This window comes from Haliotis rubra, unplaced genomic scaffold (assembly GCF_003918875.1).
Source record: "Haliotis rubra isolate DU_JTF1 unplaced genomic scaffold, ASM391887v1 Scf76, whole genome shotgun sequence".
Lineage (NCBI taxonomy): Eukaryota > Metazoa > Mollusca > Gastropoda > Lepetellida > Haliotidae > Haliotis > Haliotis rubra.
Genome location: NW_025767479.1, coordinates 2,623,088 through 2,643,974, shown reverse-complemented (window position 1 = coordinate 2,643,974; position 20,887 = coordinate 2,623,088). Strand labels below are relative to the sequence as shown.

The following is a 20,887-nucleotide window of genomic DNA, read 5'->3' as shown; positions in this document are numbered from 1 at the left end:
AACCCGGGTCTTCTCCGTAATGACTCAACGCTTTAAACGCGAGGCTGCCCAGCTATCCTTGATGCTATGAAGGACTTTATTCTTGCATTTGCTTTTTACTCTCTTAAAGTGTGCACCTGTTAGGCTGTATGGTAGAGAAATGCAACTTCCCCCGTCTTACTAAGCAACTCAGCTGATAGCTTGTACTACACTGCCTGCTGATGTCTATAACTGACCAACATCTTTGTAAATGGCTGCAATAACAATTTACTGTAAGAATCAATTGCAATTGCTTCACTTCTGAGGTGTTTGATCATAGTGAGTGCCGAAGCCTGACACCATTTGTGATTATGTTTAACCCCCGAGTGGTAAGCCTTTTAATGGTTTTACTCTTAAATGGAAGCGGAACAAGAATATTGCTGCAAAATTAAGGATTGGGTCTAAATTATACTTTCTTAATGATAAAATGTGCACAGAAATGTATGGAATCAATAATAAAGCTGACCGGGAACAGTTGGGTAACTATTTCGCGGTATGATGTAAGGGAAGCAACTCCTACCGTCTTATTATGCCATCCAACCTGCTTTCGGCAAAATGAACGCCTTCAAATGTCAGTCTCTTAAACTGGTGTCCTTAAATGTAGGGTTTATTACTTAGCGACTAGTTAAGCAAGAAATGAGCTCACTCATTCTCGTTTGTGAAATATACTATTCACACTTTGCTAAGGATCAAATCATGGATTCAACAGAAAACTATGATGTTGGGTCCAATTTGGTTTAAATATCTAAGCTTATTGTAAGCATGGTTCCAAGGTTTCAGTATGCCATTGCATCTTGTGGATCCCATACCGACTATTGACAGGGGTTGTTTATTTGTCAATGACTCGTTCCATGATTTGCAAAATGGTTGATTGGTGCCATAAAAATCATTTGTATGGTTACTCATGGATCAAGTGCATAAGGTTAGAATAAAGAGGTTGTCTGAAGAGGGGTTACCATATTTGATTTATCCACTTTTAAATGGATACAATTTCAAATTATAAATTTACGTTTAAGTAAAGCTGTGAATTTTATTGATCCTTATCAAAGTGTGAGTACTATATATTGGATTTGTAATACGTAGAGGACCTTCCTATTTACACCTGGTGTCCCCCGCCGTGATATTGCTGGAATATTGCTAAAAGTGGCGTAAAACCAAACTTACTCACTCCTATTTACACTGCGTTGAATGATGCAAGGGAAGTAACTCTTCCGAGCAAATGCTAACCAACCCTGACTTCGCACCGCCCCTTCCTTCTTATGTCAATAACTAACATAAATCTGTTTACAGGACAGTTGGCAGAAAATTACAGAAACAAAAAATAGAAAGTGGTCAGATGAAACATGTTTTGTTTTTGGGATTACACTGACTCAGTAAAGAACAGAGTCTAGTATTTTTTGTGGGTTGAGTCCCATTCGAGATTCCAAGCCACACTCTCAGAATCAATCACCCTTAGAATCGTCAGTTCTCAAATTCATCGATCTTCCCTACTCAGCCACCGCGGCTCCCACAGAAAACGATGTTGGAGAACTGGTATTGTAGATGAAAGCATACACTAAGGAATGATTGTGTGTCAATCTTGGTATTATCATAGCTCCAACCGTTTCGCAACTAGGAACACCACGAAGGGGGGTGAAACATTGTAAAAATATTTGGAATCGAACTCCGGTCTTCAACGTGGTGGACGAAAACTTAACCACACGGCCATCACTACCTCAAGTGGTTGGGTGTTTTGATTGTGACCCAGCATACTGACAGTCAAAGAATATGTGTCAACCTTAGGACAATACAATATTTTCTCTCTTGCTTGTAGCTATTATGAGGTTAGGATTTTATGACTCGGACTGTATCCTAAAGAATGTTTTCTCATGCTATCAGTCATTCGTTCAGACTTGATGATCTACGGATCTTCCTGCTATTAATGGAGTGTCAATGCGTGCTGCTCAAAACAATACCCCAGGTACATCTCTGTATACACAGATATACACAGTACTTCTATTTATACAAAGGTACACTAAGGTGCCCTGGTACATAGTGAATACATCGTTGGCTTGTCACGCCGAAGATCGGGGTTCGATTCCCCAAAGGTACCAAGGTTCTTTGACACGTTTAAAGGATAGGAATCGTAGGAATCAATGCCATTCAATTCCTATTTATGGAAACCATTTCGGAAGAGACAGATCGTTAAGACGATTGTCTACCAGTATTTGAGTGATACAGAGTTCGCTTACATTATTGATTACTGTTTCAACGCATGACACATTATAACACAGGATATTAACTTGAATTGTTTCGTATGAACAAGTCCCTTCTGGAGGATGTTATAGGGATACTTAGGACATGTCAACATCATAGGGTGCCGAAAACACCTCACAATAACACAAATTTCTCTCTCCCTCTCCACTCTCTCATTCTCTCTTTCCCTCTCTCTCACTCTCTCTGCCTGCGTCTCGTTCCACTTCGTCTCTCTCTTTGTGCCTGTCTCTATCTCGTCTCTCTCTTCCTTACCTTCTCTCTCTCTTTCTCCATATACACATCGGTCCGTGAAGATCCGGGGTAGAATAGGTCTTCAGCAACCCATGCTTGCCACAAAAGGCGACTATGCTTGTCGTAAGAGGCGACTAACGGGATCGGGTGGTCATGCTCGCTTACTTGGTGGACCCAAGTCATCGGTTCCCAATTGCGCAGATCGATGCTCCTGCTGTTCATCACTGGATTGCCTGGTTCAGACTCGATTATGTACAGACCGCCGCCATATAGCTGCAATATTGCTGAGTGCGGCGTAAAACTAAACTCACTCACTCACTAACTCCATATATACATCTAACACATCTATGTATGTTAGGCTTATATGTATTTTAAATTATGCTATTTCAGTCATTATGTGTATTGAGACAATTCAAATACCAGCAGAAGATGAAGACTCAACATTGGTGTTTATTGTTGTCTGGCGTGTGATTTTTAACACATCTCATTTGGATCACATCTTGATGCTAACTGTATTCTAATGATATTGTTTCTAAGCCAAATGTACAAATACGTATTCGGAAAGCCAAATGTACACAAAGATATTCAGTTCCGTATGTGTGGAATGACGCACTCATAAAACGCTCATTTAACACATGACAACAGAGTACACTAAAATCAAGACATTAAACCAATCTATTAATGTTGATATGCGTCCATTAATATGATAGAATGTAGTAGTATGTTTCTGTGTTCAAACATACATTTGCAGTTATGCTGATATTTTCAAAATTAATTTCAGTGCCAGAAAGTGGAGACGTCTAGAAAATAATATCAGTAGTTAATAACTTAATCTTTGATTGTTGGCTGCGTACTTGTGATGGTAAGTTTGTTGGCAAGCAGAGAAGAAACTGTACTGGCTCGGAACAGCCTGTGTTAAAGTAGAGTATGTGTAGATGTCTACAAATCAATTATGGTCCATGTGCATCTGTCAAAGATTGTTGTTTGTTAATTACCACATTTACAGGTGGAATATGTTTTTTGTCTGAACCAGTTATCTGTTCTGTGTCGCTTTACTTGAATACCTTAATGTCACCGGAGAAGTAATTACAAACATACACATGGCCCCGTCCATCTGCACAAACTCCGTACGGACGACCGACACCGTCACTTGCTGTAATAAGATTCCTAACAAACTGGCCTGACTCAGACAGATGAACCACATTATTCTGAGGGTTGACAGCAACCCGAATGTCACCTGTGTGATGACCCAAGGATGCACCTGTGTTGTGTGTCCTGTCGGGGAGTAGGTGAACACAACGTCCCCTTCAGGTGTCAGGCACAAGACACGCTGGGAAACGTTGTCGGACACAAGAATGTTTCCTGTTCTTTTGACGCAGAGAAATCAAAGACTATTCAGGATCTTCGTTCCACCACAGAGTGGGCTGACTGACCTCAGCACGTTTCCTGTCATGTCCAGAATATCCACACACGGAGGAGACTCGGAACCTACTGCAGAATGATCGTTTGAATTTAGCAAGCCCGTAGAAAGCCATTTTTTTCTTGTAAGCCCGATAGGTTGCAAGGCTTTACACTTAGATAGTATACGAGCGCTTGACCAACCTTTTTTAGCACAATTATGCGTAAGCCCGGTTTTTTTTATAATGGTAGCTACGCCCCTGTTTAGTGAACATATTTGTGGTTACTATCAATAAACTCCGTACATGTTGTGCTCGAGTTTGAGGTAATGGCTAACTTTAGTTTTTATACGCTAACTCACAAGATCAATAAGTAAAATGATTTATCAATATTCAGCCATATCACGGCAGGGAGATACCAGAAACTGGTATAACACATTGTACTATCTGAGTAATAGAACCAAGTTCTTCTTCGTGATGACCCAACGCTTTAACCACGAGTTTACACTGCTATCCCTGATGATATGAAGGACCTTGTTCTAACCTCTTGTTTTGTTCCCTTAAAATGGGCACCTTTTGGGCTGTATGGTAGAGTCATGCAACTTTCCCATCTTACTAAGCTACACAAGCTGATCACTACACTGCCTGATGATGTCTATAGCTAACCAAGATATATGTTAATATCGAGTGTTAGGTATCTGATTTTGTGATTACTTTAAAAGCAAAAAGAAATAGTTTCAGTCTATTTCCTTTTCAACAGAAACTTACAGAAACACAGTTTGAATACACAATGCCATTCAGAAAGTGTTGTCTAACGATTACACTTTCTCAGTAAAGAAAAGATTCTAATATTTTGTGGAGTACCATCCGAATTCCAAGCCACACTCTCAGAGTCAATCACCTAATGGCTAGCTCTAAAATGTATAACATTCTTACTTTCGCGGCTTCAACAAAAAATGTATCGAATCAATAATGAAGCTGACTTAGACCAAGAAGTTAACAGTTTGACGGTATGGTGTAAGGGAAGCAACTCTTACCGTCTTATTATGCCATCCCACCTGCTAGCTGCACACTAAAGGCATTCACATGTCAGTCTCTTTAACTGATCCCGATTATTTCCATGTCCTCAAATGGACGGAAAACTCACACTCTCAGAGTCATTCATCTAATGACTGCGGATTCCACAAAATATTGGAGTCTACAGACTGTCTAGATCACGTAGTTTGGGATGATTACACAAAGCCAGATACTCAGTAAGTAATTGTGTGTCAGTACTGCTTGTCTGTTTGGGTCAAATGATACCGATGGATCACAATCAAACACCAAATCGGTTCATGATCAAACATTCATTTCAACGCAGTGTGTGATGAAAACACCAGAACAACTATGCAAAAATTACAAACTATCATTATTTTGTTTGAAGTTTTAGGAGGGTAAAGTAACAGTGGTACTGTTGCAGGAACAGCCTCAAGGGAGGGGAGCACGTGCAATTGGGACGTCACATCAAGCATAGCCAATCGTTTTTATTAACACGGTACATGAGACAATGAAATTCACCTCTGACATTAGGCCCATTATTTTCAAAGTTTATGACTTTTTTAAGGCGAAAGTGAAAGGGGGTGCCTTAAATACTCCCTGGGTAAATTTGTTGAATGCTCTACATGTGCAGCTGATATGAAAGGGTTCACCCATTGTAAACATATTTCCAATCGAACTCCAGTCTTCAGCATGATGGGCGAACACTTAACCACCCCTACCTTAAATAGTTGGGAGTTTTGATTGTGACATACTATGTTTTAAATCGGTAAAATATACGTGTTAACCTTAGAACAATACAATGTATATTGTTTTCTCTCTGTGGGATTCTGGGAAACACAGTCCTTCCGCATCTCTTGTTTGTGGCTTTTAAGAGGATCGGATTGTGTGTCTCGGATTGATTCCCCCGATATGTCGCTCATGCTATCAATCATTGGTCTAGACTCGAGTATCTACAGGCCGCCCTCCTATACCTGGAGCGTCAATGAATGCGGCCCAAAACAACACACAAATGCCATCGCCATTTACTGCCTTCCCCTCACAAAGTTGAAAGTGTTAACTGTTCACTTCATATATGTCATGTGATGCATACGGTGGTGATTCAACGGTCTGTGCCCGTTTAGTTGTAAAAAGACTTAGAGGAGGCAAGTACGTTTAATTTGAAACTGCAACCTATAATTTAAGGTGGTGAAAATATTTCAAACATGCTTTTGTTTTTAGGACTTCTTTAAATATTCTTTAACCTTGGTAAGTATATATGACTGGACATGGAGATTATTCTGACCCAGAGTTTTACTATAAAACAATGCGCATATTATTGAACAAAAAGTGAAGGTTCGCCTCTTTCTCGTGTGTTACGTGTTGTAGTGTTTGTAGACATTGTTAAACAGCCTTGTGCTTGTATTGCAATGTTTCTAGTAAGATTCAGTTGAGGGTGGGTACTATAGTTACCATGACGATGTGCTGGTTACATGGTATCGTTTTGACAAATCTATAACCGGTATCAGTGTGGCAGTGTTTGTAGACATTGTTAAACAGCCTTGTGCTTGTATTGCAATGTTTCTAGTAAGATTCAGTTGAGGGTGGATACTATAGTTACCATGACGATGTGCTGGTTACATGGTATCGTTTTGACAAATCTATAACCGGTATCAGTGTGGCAGTGTTTGTAGACATTGTTAAACAGCCTTGTGCTTGTATTGCAATGTTTCTAGTAAGATTCAGTTGAGGGTGGGTACTATAGTTACCATGACGACGTGCTGGTTACATGGTATCGTTTTGACAAATCTATAATCAGTATCACGGGAAACCAGGTAGGATTCCCGATGTGCCGATGAGATGTAATTCTGTCACAGTGAACTACATGGTTTATATTACTGTCGCCTCTACTTGGCCACCAAAGACAATAAAGAATTTGTTATCCATGAACATGTTTACATTGCGACTTAGTGAGGCAGAGCAGACTTTGTGTCCTCAAGTAGTCGACAGGTCTGTTAAATGCACCAGTCTCTTATGATAGCGACAGTTAGTATCGTCATACTGAAATATCAAACACTACATTGGCACTCGTCTTTCACACATGTATTCAAGTACCTCTGGGTCAACTCAAATATATTTAGGTACCGACACGTGTTCTTTACACATATACCCAAGTGCCTCTGTGTGTACACAAATATATTAAGGTACCAGCAAGTCTACTTTACACATTTACTCAAGAAGGTGACTGGTCTGTTAAATGTGCCAATCCTTTTTGTTGTGACAGTTCAAGTGACCGGTAACATTGGAATACCTCTGCTCCGCCAGTTACTCTTAATAGATATACTCAAGTACCTCTCTGTATACTCAAACATATCCAGGTATTTCTGTGTACACTATATACACAAAGTATATTTATTTACACAAAGGCATCCCAGTACATTTATATACACAAAAGTACCTTGGTATCTTTGTATACACAAGTGTGCCCTGGTACATAGTGATTAAAGCAATTGCTTGTCACGCGGAAAGATCCGGGTTCGATTCACTTAACAGGAACAATGCGTGATGCCAATTTCAGGTGTCCCCGCCCGTCACATTGCTCGAAGTTTGCTACTACCGTCGTTACACCTTATCTTGTGTACAAAGACTGCTTTTGTACCGCTACATAGAGATACCACGGGCAGCTTTCTGTACAAGAAATTGTGTAGGTGATTCTATATACACTGAGTCTCTCTCTCTGCCCTGCTACCTTATATTTGTATACAAAGACTGCTTTTGTAGATAAACCTCTCTCTCCGCCCCTCTCTCTCTCTCTCTCTCTCTCTCTCTCTCTCTCTCTCTCTCTCTCTCTCTCTCTCTCTCTCTCTCTCTCTCTCTCTCTCCCTCTCTTTTCTCTCTCTCTCTCTCTCTCTCTCTCTTTCCCCTCTCTCTCTCTCTCTCTCTCTCTCTCTCTCTCTTTCCCCTCTCTCTCTCTCTTTCCCCTCTCTCTCTCTCTCTCTCTCTCTCTCTCTCTCTCTCTCTCTCTCTCTCTCTCTCACTCTCTCCTCTCTCCTCTCTCTCTCTCTCTCTTCGAATATCTGGTATCATCATTGTTTGGTATTCTATCACAGAACATTTGTACACAACATTCCGGTTGTAGCATATATTTCCTATTATTATGGACTTTGAATTGTCGGTTTTATTTGTAAAGTAGTGCTCAAAAGAAAATATACAGTGTGTTTGACCAAACTTGAACAGAAAAACAAACATATATAAATGAACAGTATTCAATTCTACAACACAATTTCATGCAAAGTCAAAAGTACCGTTTGACTGACACTGAAAGACCCGTGGTATCATAGTCTCAAATCTTACACAAATCAACGTTAATTCTGCAAAGTGTCCTCAAATGTTGAATCAGTAGTGAGTGTGGCCACCATTGGCTTCAATACACTCCAAAACACGTCGACGCATTGATGACGTAAGACGACGAATGACGTTAGGCGTGGTCCGTTGCCATTTCTGTTTGAGACATTGGCCCAGTTGTTGAGCGGTGACATGTGGCGCTAGTAGTCTTCTGATTTGTCCATTTAGGTAGTTCCATAAGTGTTCTTTACCTTTAGGAACTCATGCATAGTATAGTGCATAACATTAGCTCTCGTTCCATGTTTATGTAGCCCTTAATGATTGCTATTGATTCTCTTATTCGTTAAGTTTCGGTATTGATCTGCTCTCATATCCACAAGTCACTGAGGTTTTGCATTTAATGCAAAATAAATACTATGAGTTTTGCCTAATCTTTATACATGTATAAAGTATCTTCAAACAGTTGAGACAATCGTTGCATTTTTTTCTCATCTCCAACTTCAACCAGCAAGAGATGTTTTTTGACTCACGTAATTTATTTATCAACATGAATAGTACTCCATCTTCAGTTACTAAGGATAACAGGAACGAACTAAATTCTAATTTAGATTTAAACACATACCAACAGAGTGCACTAAAATCAAAACTTTAAACCAATCTTTTGATGTTGATATGCATCAATTGATGTAATAGATTTGTTCTGTGTTCAAACAAACATGTGCAATTAGATTGATATTTTCAAAATCAATTTCAGTGCCAGAAAGTGCAGACGTCTGGCACATAATATCAGTAGTTACTAAGTTAATCTCTGGATGTTGGATGCGTACTTGTGTTGTTGACAAGCAGAGAAGAAATTGTACTGGCTTGGAACAGTCTGTGTAAAAGTAGACTATGTGTACATGTCTACGGTCCTCTTATGATCCATGTGCACCAATCAAACTTTGTAGTGTACTAATCTTCACAGTATCAGGTGGAATATGGTTTGAGTATGAATCAGTTATCAATTCTGTGTTACTACATGTGAATACTTTGATGTTACCTGAGTAGAAATTACAAACATACACATGGTCACGTCCATCTGCACAAACACCGTGCGGATGATCGACACCGTCACCTGCTGTAAGTAAGTTCCTAACAAACTGGCCTGACTCAGTCAGATGAACCACATTATTCTGAGAGTTGAAAGCAACCAGAATGTCACCTGTGTTGGTACTTGTGATGCCCAGAGGATGCACCTGTGTTGTGTGTCCTGTCGGGGGGTAGGTGAACACAACGTTCCCTTCAGGTGTCAGGCACAAGACACAGTAAGTACACCAGTCGGACACAAGAATGTTTCCTGTTCTTGAGGTGCAGAGAAAGTAAGGACTATTCAGGATCTTCGTTCCACTAGAGAGTGGGCTGACTGACCTCAGCACGTTTCCTGTCATGTCCAGAATATCCACACACGGAGGAGACAGGGAACCTGCTGCGAATGTTGATGGGGTCAGGGATGTTATACCAAAGTACTGTTTGTTTGTTGTGATGGTTGACAGCAGCACCAGCTCAGGGTTGACTTCAACCGATATGATTGTTTTATTCTGAACGGTGACAGCCACTTGATTGTGTTGTAACTTTGTCAGACCCCACGGTTGACTATCCAGTCTGAGCTTGCTATGGCATAACTGATTATCTCTGGTATAGAAAGACTTTACACTCATGTTCCTTTTATCTGTGGTTACAACTGTATATGTACCATGTATCACTAGCGCTGTCACGTCAAGAGGCCTTGCATCATGTTGATCTCCTGCTACAGTGACGTCCATCGTGTCTCGTAACACAGGTGTAGCTGCCAGGTCCAACACACCCTCATACAGAACGTCTATCTCACCCAGCTGTAGATCGTCCACTGCTCTACTCAGCTTGTCCGAGTCCTGTCTGAACGTGATCCTGGCTATTCTTCCCTTCTCCTTCAAGTCTGTGTGTCCGACATCCTCCACATCACCAGCATCACATCCCTGATACATCTCATACACATCCATGTCACACTCAGATTGTAGAGTCTGGTCAATCAGCTCAGCCTGTTGTCGGTACATCTGTACTGATATCTCCCCTGACTTAATGTCGGCGTTCAACTGTTCAATATGCCTTTCTGAGATTTCTTTCAGTTCATCTAAAAGTTTATTTTCCTTAAGAGTGATTGTTTCCCTTGCCTTTCTTCCGGAAGACTTGATCTTCGATTCCATTTGGACATATCGATCTTTCTCAGTGATGACATTCGATTTAACTGTATCGACTTTCTTTTCAATCAGGATTTGTTTCTGTCGTAGGTTTTCCTTCTCATTCAGCAGCTTGGATTTTAAAGCAGGCAATTCCGACTCTAGTGTGACAACTGACTCACATTTTCTGTGATAGATAATACAACAGGTTTGGCAGGTGAGTTTCTTGCAATCTTTACACAGGAATTTGACGCATTCATCCTTGTGGTTATTACACATGATTTTTAGCTTCCGGGGGATATTCATCTCTCCAGAAAGATCAATTACGTCATGGTGACGAGTGGATGGCAGACGTTTGTGTATTCTAGCACACCGGTCACACATGGATTCGTCACACACCGAGCACCATACAGATGCAGGAGTTGTCTCCCCTTCTGCATGACACCAGGTGCAGTTTGTTGGATCTTGACGAAAACAAAAACAAAAACATTGAAAGAAATTCAGTATTTAATTGGCATATTTTAATTACCAAAACGAAGGAGTTCATAAAGATGAAAGGTTACTCTTATTGTCATCCTTTAAGTACCATATAAAACATGTCCTGATCTATGACGGATCTACCATTAAATATTCTAGGGTTGGTTGGCTGGATTATCAGATTATAATATTAGAGACCATGTAGTTTATCAGTCCCTGCTTCGAAACATGCAATTGCTTTTCAGGAGATCCTGGAAATCGAGAAATCGAACGTGGTATTTTTTGTTCAGGCAAAACCGGATAATAAATAATCCTTTCCAGACCAGCATTGTCCCTAGCATGTGTTTTGGGCAACTAATCCCATAAAATCCCTTGGAACAATTTGAAAGTAAAGGAAAAGAAAACATATCCCAGTTGCCATTTACAGACATTGAAGATAAAGATTTGACTGTATCAGAAAGTTGGGTGTGGGTTCTGAATTTGACAGGTGTTTCCGGTAGAGAAGAACATGCTTACTCGTTTGGCGAACACCTGGTGTCAACACTGATTTTTGCAGATAATATTTCCTTTAAACTAAAATCAATCTGACACACAACATTTAGAAGTAGTCCACAGACGATCCTGCTCATACCGCATATGCTGACGTGGTGGGGATGTGAAATAAAACACCCAAACCTCACCTTTAGATCCAGGACCAAAGGAGTCCAACAGTCCCTGGATGACAAAGCTTGGCTTGACATCATCCGCCCATTCCTCCACTGGTCTGTCAGGATCACACACTTTCGTCATCTTGCTGCAGAATGGACACAGAAGAGACTTGGCACTGATGGCTTCGGGTTTGGTTTTGGTGTAGTCGACGACACATTTCCGACAGAATGTGTGATAACACACAAGTGTGCACGGATTGTCAAACACCTCGGTGCATATGGTGCATGTGAGGAAATGTTCCTCCAGTTTCTGGGACGTTGCCATCTACAAACAGACTGATGGTCAATGGTCAGTTCAATATATATAGTATAAATTAAGAGAATACATGCTGCAAGATAAAGTAGAATTAACACAAAAGAACACGTTTACAGTTTTGAGATGTATCGTATTTCATCACTAATTTGCATTTAGTGTATACTTAGGAACACTTAGATCCAACAATACTCAATTAAATTAACAATAGCATACGATAGCAATAGTCTTTATGTACTCAATTAGGATTTGTTGGATGGATGCATCAATAAACAAAAATCCTGAAATAATATCATAGGGAATTGATGGTCAAAGTCCTCCTCATACTGGGACAGTCGTGTATCGTGGCGCTGATAGTGCGCTGACCTACTTTGGGGTTCTCATTTGCATAACGAAAGTAGAATTTTATAACACAGGATATTAACTTGAATTGTTTCGTATGAACAAGCCCCTTCTGGAGGATGTTATAGGAATACTTAGGACATGTCAACATCATAGGGAGCCGAAAACACCTCACAATAACACAATTTTCTCTCTCCCTCTCCACTCTCTCATTCTCTCGTTCCCCTCTCTCTCACTCTCTCTGCCTGCGTCTCGTTCCCCCTCGTCTCTCTCTTTGTGCCTGTCTCTATCTCGTCTCTCTCCTTCTCCATATATACATCGGTCCGTGAAGATCCGGGGTAGAATAGGTCTTCAGCAACACATGTTTGTGACAAACGTGTTCAGAAAGCCAAATGTACACAGTCGTGACAGTCGTGTATCGCCGCGCTGATAGTGCGCTGACCTACTTTTGGGTTCTCATTTGCATAACGAAAGTAGACTTTTATCAATAGCTTTGAGCGAAAACAAACCAGAAAATATTTCAATACATATGATTAAATTTCTCAAAAATGAGTTCTATATATACATGTAGGTATGATAGAGTTAAGGGTTATATCTCTGGAATCAGTGTATCTATATGACAACAGACGTACGTGAGGTTAGAGACGTGGATCAAGTGTACATAACGATAGTGGACAAAACAAGACGCGCCCGGGTGTACGACACGAATGTGAAGCTGAACCAACACAACGGCTGAATTAGTAGCTTAATTTGTCTTCATAGACTCTCTACATATCTCTTTGTAATAATGTGACTAAAGGATGTCATTATTAACGTTAAATTATATATAAAGCCAAGAAGATATCGACTGCATATCACCTCACCTTCACTTCCTCGATTCACTGGGCGGTGAAGAGGGAGATTGAACCCTGTGATATATGGTTTTTCAACCCGAGATAATGAATGGGGTTTCACAGCGTGGAATTAGCATCATAAATACTAGTATATAACTTGCAGATTTATGTTTGTAATGTAAGAAGGAAACACATGCAATGGAAGTGTCGTCGTCACTTGTACTTCAACAATTTGAAACAAACTCATTCTGTTTAAAAAGTGTTATAAGTAGATGCATTGTTGATAAACTTACATTTTCAATAATCATTTGACTTTAGTGTACATTTTTGTTGTTATTATCAATAAACTCCGTACATGTTGTGCCTGAGTTTGAGGTAATGACTAACTTTAGTTTTTTATACACTAACTCATAACATCAATAGGGGCGGTGGGGTAGCCTAGTGGTTAAAGCGTTGGCTCGTCACGCCGAAGACCCGGGTTCGAATCCCCACATGGGTAAAATGTGTGAAGCCCATTTCTGGTGTCCCCCGCCGTGATATTGCTGGAATATTGCTAAAAGCGGCGTAAAACCAAACTCAGTCAGTCAGTCAGTCAGTCATAACATCAATAAGTTGTGTTCTCTTAAAATGTGTACCTGTTATAGGCTATAGTCCTGAGTGGGTACGTAAGTCCCAACACTTTCAAAGTAAGATGTAAATTTACCACATTTTAATCGTAGTATTTTTGTTCTTTTAACTTCTCCTAAAAATTTTCCTACAATCGCCAGCGGCTGAAGGAATGGTGTAAATCCAGCTAGGGTCCATGCAGGTAGCAAAAGGTACCGTAAGTCCCCATGGTCCCTAGTATGGCGATCTACCTTCTGTTGTTGGCGATCTATAGCCTGTTTTTATATTGTATCGTGCCAATAGTGCTATTAGTTTTAAACTTTCTACGCTAGTTTTAATTCTAATTGTGATATTCTAGTTGTTTTACTGTCCTTCGTCGACAGGTTTTTATAATATACATATATTCCACTTCAAAATCAAATATGTTCTCGTCACGATATAGCTACAATATTGTCGATGTGACGTTAAATAATTACTCACTCACTATAGGCTATAGGGTAGATAAACTTTCCCCGTCTTACTAAGCAACTAAAGCTGATAGCTTTGACTACACTGTCTGCTGATGTCTACAACTAACCCAGATCTGTAAATGACTGCAATAACAATTTGCTAAGATTGAAACTGTGATTGCTTCATATCTCAGGAGTTTGATCGTAGTCAGTGCTGAAACCTGATGCTATTATTATTCTTAAATACGACGTTAAACCCCATTTCACCACACCTCACCTGCATCCTGGATGGAACTTGACCCCCAAAAGTAGTAGTGCATTTCTCTAAAATAGCAAATATTTAAACTGTATAGAATCCTGTTGTCAAAGAACACAAAATAACTGAAATATTAGTTCAAGGACTATTGATGAACAACACAAGCAAAAAGGGGGCAAGAGATCACTAGCAGCCACAGTTAGGTCACCATACTAGGACAATACTGACGTCAGCATTGTTCAGCCGTGAATGTTACACACCGAGGAGTAGTTGGTTGCTTGGTCTGTTATTGTTTTGTTTAACGCCGCACTCAGCAATATACCAGCTGTATGGTGTCAGTCTGTTAATAATTGAGTCTGGAACAGACAATCTAGTGATAGACAGCATCAGCATCGATCTACGCAATTGGGATACGATGACATGTGTCAACCAAGCATCTTTATATACTACTTTTAGCGAGTGAGTGAGCTGGGTTTGTCTCCTTACAGTATCATACAAGTTTTAACACGGAATGTCAAGGTAATATTGGAAGAAAGCACGAAATAATGCGGGACCTTGACTTTCATGAAACCCAAGACCTTGGATATGTTGCTGACAAATATAGAACCATAACCAGGAATCGAACCCACAGACGTGTCCATGGGGCGGAACCCTGCACAGAGCTTACGACTTAATAGACAACTGTCTGTCGTTGTACAAATGATCTTAGCGCTGAGGTACCGTAACTCCCATACCATAACACAGACTTATGACTGGCGTAAGGTTTAGGTTGTACAACGGCACTCTGGACCCCATCCCACAAAACGATCTTAGCGCTAAGATGATCGTAACTCCGATATCTTAACACAGACTTACGACAATCACTTTGTGGAACGGGCCCCTGGTCAGCTTGTTCCCCCTGATGCAGTGTTTTGATATTGATATTAATACTTAATATCAATCGATCAATAGTCATTGTGCTTATATCCAGTGTCCTTTACAATGCAGCTTTATAGCGAGAAAAATATGTAAAACATATTTATTTCTTTTCCATAAGCATTTGTTTCTGTCGTAGGTTTTCCTTCTCATTCATTAGCTTGGATTTAAAGCAAGCAATTCCGAATCAAGTGTGACAACTGACTCGCATTTTCTATGATAGATAATACAACAGGTTTGGCAGGTAGGTTTCTTGCAATCTTTGCACAGGAATTTGACACATTCATCTTTGTGTTCATTACACATGACTTTTCGCTTCCGGGGAATATTGACCTTGCCAGAAAGGTCAAGGACGTCATGATGACGAGTGGATGGGAAACGTTTGTGCATTCTAGAACATCGGTCACACAGGGCTTCGTCACACACTGAGCACCATACAGATGCAGAAGTTGTCTCCCTTTCTGCATGACAGCAGGTGCAGTTTGTTGTATCTTGAGGGAAAAACATAAAAGGAAAAAATTCCAAATTACAATAACGAAGGAGTTCACACAGAGAGCAAAGTTTACTTTTTGTCATCATTCTTCAAGTACCATATAAAACATGTCAAGGTGTGACTGATCCACCATTTACTATTCTAGGATTGGTTGGCTTGAATATCAGATTATAATATAGGTTCCTGCAACAATCCATGTAAATGCTTTTCAGGAGGGCAGGGGAATTTTCTGCAAAATCTGATCACAAACAATCTTTCTCAGAGCATCATTGTCTCTAGCATGTATTTATTTTAAATTACGCTTTAAAATCCTGACCACCCGCCATCCCCACCACCAACCACAGACACTCACCACACACCACACCTTAACATCTTAAAAGAAAAAGGTAACGACACATTCGGGCCCTACATATCCCAGTCCCATCTATAGACAGTGAAGGTAAATTCATGACTGCAGCAGAAAATTGTGGGATGCCGAAGTGTGGCGTCTGTATTACCGGTAGGGCTGAACATGCATTTCGCGAACACCTGGTGTCATCACTGATCTCTAGTAATCAATTTAGTGACTTACAAGATTTTCACAGATAATATGTGCTTTAAACCAAAAGGAATCTGACACAAAACACTTAAAAGTAGACGATCCTGTTTACATGGCATAAGCTAACGTGGTGGGGATGTGAGATAAACTACCAAACCTCACCTCTAGATCCAGGACCAAAGGAGTCCAACAGTCCCTGGATCACAAAGCTTGGCTTGACGTCATCCGCCCATTCCTCCACTGGTTTGTCAGGATCAGACACTTTCGTCATCTTGCTGCAGAATGGACACAGAAGAGACTTGGCACTGATGGCTTCGGGATTGGTTTGGTGTAGTTGACAACACATTTCCGACAGAATGTGTGATAACAACACCTCAGTACATATGGTGCATGTGAGGAAATGTTCCTCCAGTTTCCGGGACGTTGCCATCTAGAAACAGAAAAAGAAATACATTTGTGATACCCACTGAGGGTCAATGGTCAGTTCAAAATTGGGTATAGTAGATATTAAGGGAATAGATGTTTCAGGAGGGATGAAGTATAATGAACATAAAGAACATGTATAACGTTTGGATATATATCGTATTTCATCATTCAGGTGTGTTTAGCGCATGCTTATGAATAAAGCTTTGTATATGTTTTACTATATATCTAAAACTCAACTTGGATCCATCAATTCTGAATTAAATTGAAATATTACGATTTAAATGGCTATTTTCCGTAATGCATTAGCTTATGTTTCATGAATTCATCAATAAAGAAAAACCTGTAATAATATCTTAGGGAATTGATGGCCAAAGTCCTCCTCATACTATATCGTCTCGCTGATAGTGCGCTGACCTGCTTATGAGTTCTCATTTACATAACGAAATTAGACTTTTATCAATAGCTTTGAGCGATAAACAAAAGCATACAATATTCAATAGATATGATTACTAATAATGTATTAAAAATGGGTTCTATACATAAATGTAGGTATAGTAGAGTTAAGGGTTATATCCCTGGAGTCAGTGTATCTATATGACAATAGACCTACGCGAGGTTATAGAAGTGGAGCAAGTGTACGTAAAACAGTTGACAAAAACAAGACGCACTGTGTTGTACGACACGAACGTGAGTGAGTGAATGAGTCAGCCAACATAACGGCAGAACTAGTAGTTTAATTTGAGTTCAATGACAGTGCATAAATCTCTGTGCAGTAATGTGACTGAAGCATGCCATTGTTAGCGTAAAATTATACATAAAACCAAGAAGATATGTATTGCATATCACCTCACCTTTCCTTCCTGGATTCACTATGGCGGTGCAGAGAGATTGAAGCCCGTGATGAATGGCTACAGACCGAGATAATGAATGTTTCACAACGTGAAATTACCATAACAAATCTAGTCTATAAACTGCAGGTATATTGTTGTAATGAAAGAAGGAAATAATTCCAATGGAAGTGCCTTCGGTCCCTGTTTGAAACAAACTCATTCTGTTTAAAAAGTGTTATAAAAAGGTACATTGTTGATAAATTTACATTTTCAATAAACATATCACTTAAGTCAACATATTTTTCATCACTATGAAAAGATCCGTACACTTTGTGTCTGAGTTTGAGGCAAATGACTAACTCTAGTTTTTGTACACTACAAGTACAAGTCATAACATCAATACGTAAAATGATTTTATCAATATCTTTTTTTTTTTTATTTATTTATTATTATAGGATATTTAAATAGCGCACATATCCACGCATGCTCAAGCCGATGGTATTTTTTCCCTCGATCATTGGATGTAGATTTCAACGGCACATCGTATTCGCAATCTCAACTCCCTGGGGAGCATACAACTCTTGCAGCCACTAGGCGCACCGAGTTATTGGCTTTCTCTTCCTAACGAGGTACCCATTCACAGCTGGGTGGACTGGGACACATAGTCACAGTATGTATACACTTGTCCATGTTCACTGCACGTTGCTGTACCCGCAACTTGGTGTTTGCACGTATTCATGTGGCCACCATCTTGTCAAATATCAACGGATACGTGGGTTCTTTTAAGTGCACAGGGTTGTGTACTGTACACTAGGGGTTGTGACAACACTGAAAGGGTCTGCACACAAAGTTGACTCCAAGGTTTTTACACCAGGTCACAGGTGGGCTCGATCCCGACACCTCAACCTCGCTGGATCACTAGCCTGGCGCCTTAGCCAGCTCGCCCACCGCGCCCCATTCATGGCAGGGAGATACCAGAAACACGTACTACCATCAGGGTAATCGAACCCGGGTCTTCTCCGTAATGACTCAACGCTTTGGCCTAGAGGCTGCCCAGCTATCCTTGGGACTTTGTTCTTGCACCTGCTTTTTTATCTCTTAGAATATGCACCTGTTAGGCTGTATGGTAGAGCAATGCAACTTTCCCCGTCTTACTAAGCAACTCAGCTGATAGCTTGTACTACACTGCCTGCTGATGTCTATAACTGACCAACATCTTTGTTAATGGCTGCAATAACAATTTACTGCAAGAATCAATTGCAATTGCTTCACTTCTGAGGTGTTTGATCGTAGTGAGTGCCGAAGCCTGACACCATTTGTGATTATGTTTAATCTCCGAGTGGTAACCTTTCTAATGTATTTACTCTTAAATGGAAGCGGATCAAGAATATTGCTGCAAAATTAACTGTCTTGACGTTAAAATGTGCACGGAAAGGTATCAAATCAATAATAAAAGCTATTTCGTGGTATAATGTAAGGGAAGCAACTCCTACCGTCTTATTATGCCATCCAACCTGCTTTCGACAAAATTAACCCCCTTCAAATGTCAGTCTCTTCAACTGGTGTCCTCAAATGTAGGGTTTATTACTTAGCGACTAGTTAAGCAAGAAACGAGTTCACTCATTCTCGTTTGTGAAATATACTATTCACACTTTGTTAAGGATCAAATCATGGATTCAACAGAAAACTATGATGTTGGGTCAAATTTGGATTAAATATCTAAGCTTATTGTAAGCATGGTTCCAAGGTTCCGGTATGCCATTGCATCTTGTGGATCAAATACCGGCTATTGACAGGGGTTGTTTATTTGTCAATGACTCGTTCCATGATTTGCAAAATGGTTGATTGGGGCCATGAAAACCATTTGTATGGTTACTCATGGATCAAGTGCATAAGGTTAGAATAAAGAGGTTGTCTGCCTAAAGAGGGGTTACCATATTTGATTTATCCACTTTTAAAATACAATTTCAAATTATAAATTTACGTTCAAATAAAGCTGTGAATTTTAATGATCCTTATCAAAGTGTGAGTAGTATATATTGGATTTGTAATACATAGAGGAACTTCCTATTTACACCTGGTGTCCCGCTCCGTGATATTGCTGGAATATTGCTAAAAGTGGCGTAAAACCAAACTCACTCACTCCCATTTACGCTGTGTTGACTGATGCAAGGGAAGTAACTCTTCCAAGCAAATGCCAACCAACCCGAACTCCGCACCGCCCCTTCCTTCTTATGTCAATAACTAACATAAATCTGTTTACAGGACAGTTGGCAGAAAATTACAGAAACAAAAAATAGGCAATGCCATTTAGAAAGTTGTCAGATGAAATGTTTTGTTTTTGGGATTACACTGACTCAGTAAAGAACAGATTCTAGCATTTTGTGGGTTGAGTTCTGTTCCACATTTTGAACCTCATTTTCCCAATGTGCCTTCTCTCCTTCCTCAACAGTTTCGTGTCCCTGATTCCGGCTAGCTCCGGAGAAAAGATGAGCTACCTTATGGCTGTCTTTGTATCGAATGCCCTCTTCCTTAGCCTCATCCACGACAACATGCCCTCAACCTCTGATACCATTTCACACCTTTCCCTCTACCTTGTTGGGATTCAAATCCAAGGCTTCCTTGGAATTATTGCTACCATTATAGTACAGAATGTGTACTCTCAAAAGAAGAACACCAAGGAAGGTGGAAATCATGTGAAGTCAAATCAAGGACATGCAGGATTGAAGCTGACGCAGGTAATGACCCTTGACTCGTCTGACACGGAGGACAATCTCAAAGATCAGACCCCACAACTGCATTCCAGAACAAAGGCATTCATGAGGCTCCGTAACCTCCCACCGGACAGGCGTTTGGATGGTATTTTCTTTGTAATCTCCTTTGGCTCTGCATTATCAAACTTCATCTTTGTTTTGTTTTAAAATTTCATAATTGGTACAAGAAACTGCGACCGTTTTCAATTTTGGCGAGTCTTTTTGTGCCAGAGTGTCAATTGACCAATGGATCAACATCGATCGATTGATTTAGGAATATACCTTGATGTGTTCTATATGTATAGTATACTGGTCATATGCAATTATATGAAAACTTTAAATGATTATAGCTTATGTATTTAAACCTATTTGACTGGTTTGCTGACTTAATAGCACTCTACTTTGGCAACGTGATTGTTAATAAGTACCCATTCTTGACTATCCTGAAAAGCAAGTCCATGTGGGTGTAAAGGGGAAAGTAACTATGAAAATAACATGACACTACCACTGACCACCAGTGATGACACCAGGTGTTCCCGGAAAAGGTGAGGAT

General features: G+C 40.1%; 2 protein-coding genes across 4 annotated transcripts in view; both read right to left on the bottom strand.

Annotated features, from left to right (window-relative positions):
• LOC124260356 (tripartite motif-containing protein 2-like) overlaps positions 1–20,887 on the bottom strand; it is a 40,423-nt gene that overhangs the window by 2,438 nt on the left and 17,098 nt on the right. Inside the window, exons 2-5 of one of the 2 annotated variants that reach the window (XM_046694646.1) lie at positions 15,009–15,017; positions 11,614–11,905; positions 9,290–10,920; positions 2,936–3,569 (exon numbers count right to left, since the gene is read on the bottom strand). In XM_046694646.1, the coding sequence (XP_046550602.1) occupies positions 3,558–3,569; positions 9,290–10,920; positions 11,614–11,905; positions 15,009–15,017 (1,944 nt within the window). In that variant the 3' untranslated portion in view covers positions 2,936–3,557. Of the gene's footprint in view, positions 1–2,935; positions 3,570–9,154; positions 10,921–11,613; positions 11,906–15,008; positions 15,018–16,487; positions 16,659–20,887 lie in introns of those variants that run through there. The other variant, XM_046694647.1, reaches the window with a different exon arrangement.
• LOC124260359 (E3 ubiquitin-protein ligase TRIM56-like) overlaps positions 9,155–20,887 on the bottom strand; it is a 30,822-nt gene continuing 19,089 nt past the window's right edge. For both annotated transcript variants that reach the window (XM_046694650.1, XM_046694651.1), the window contains exon 4: positions 9,155–9,201. The gene's annotated coding sequence lies outside the window, so the exon portion shown is untranslated. The remainder of the gene's footprint in view (positions 9,202–20,887) is intronic.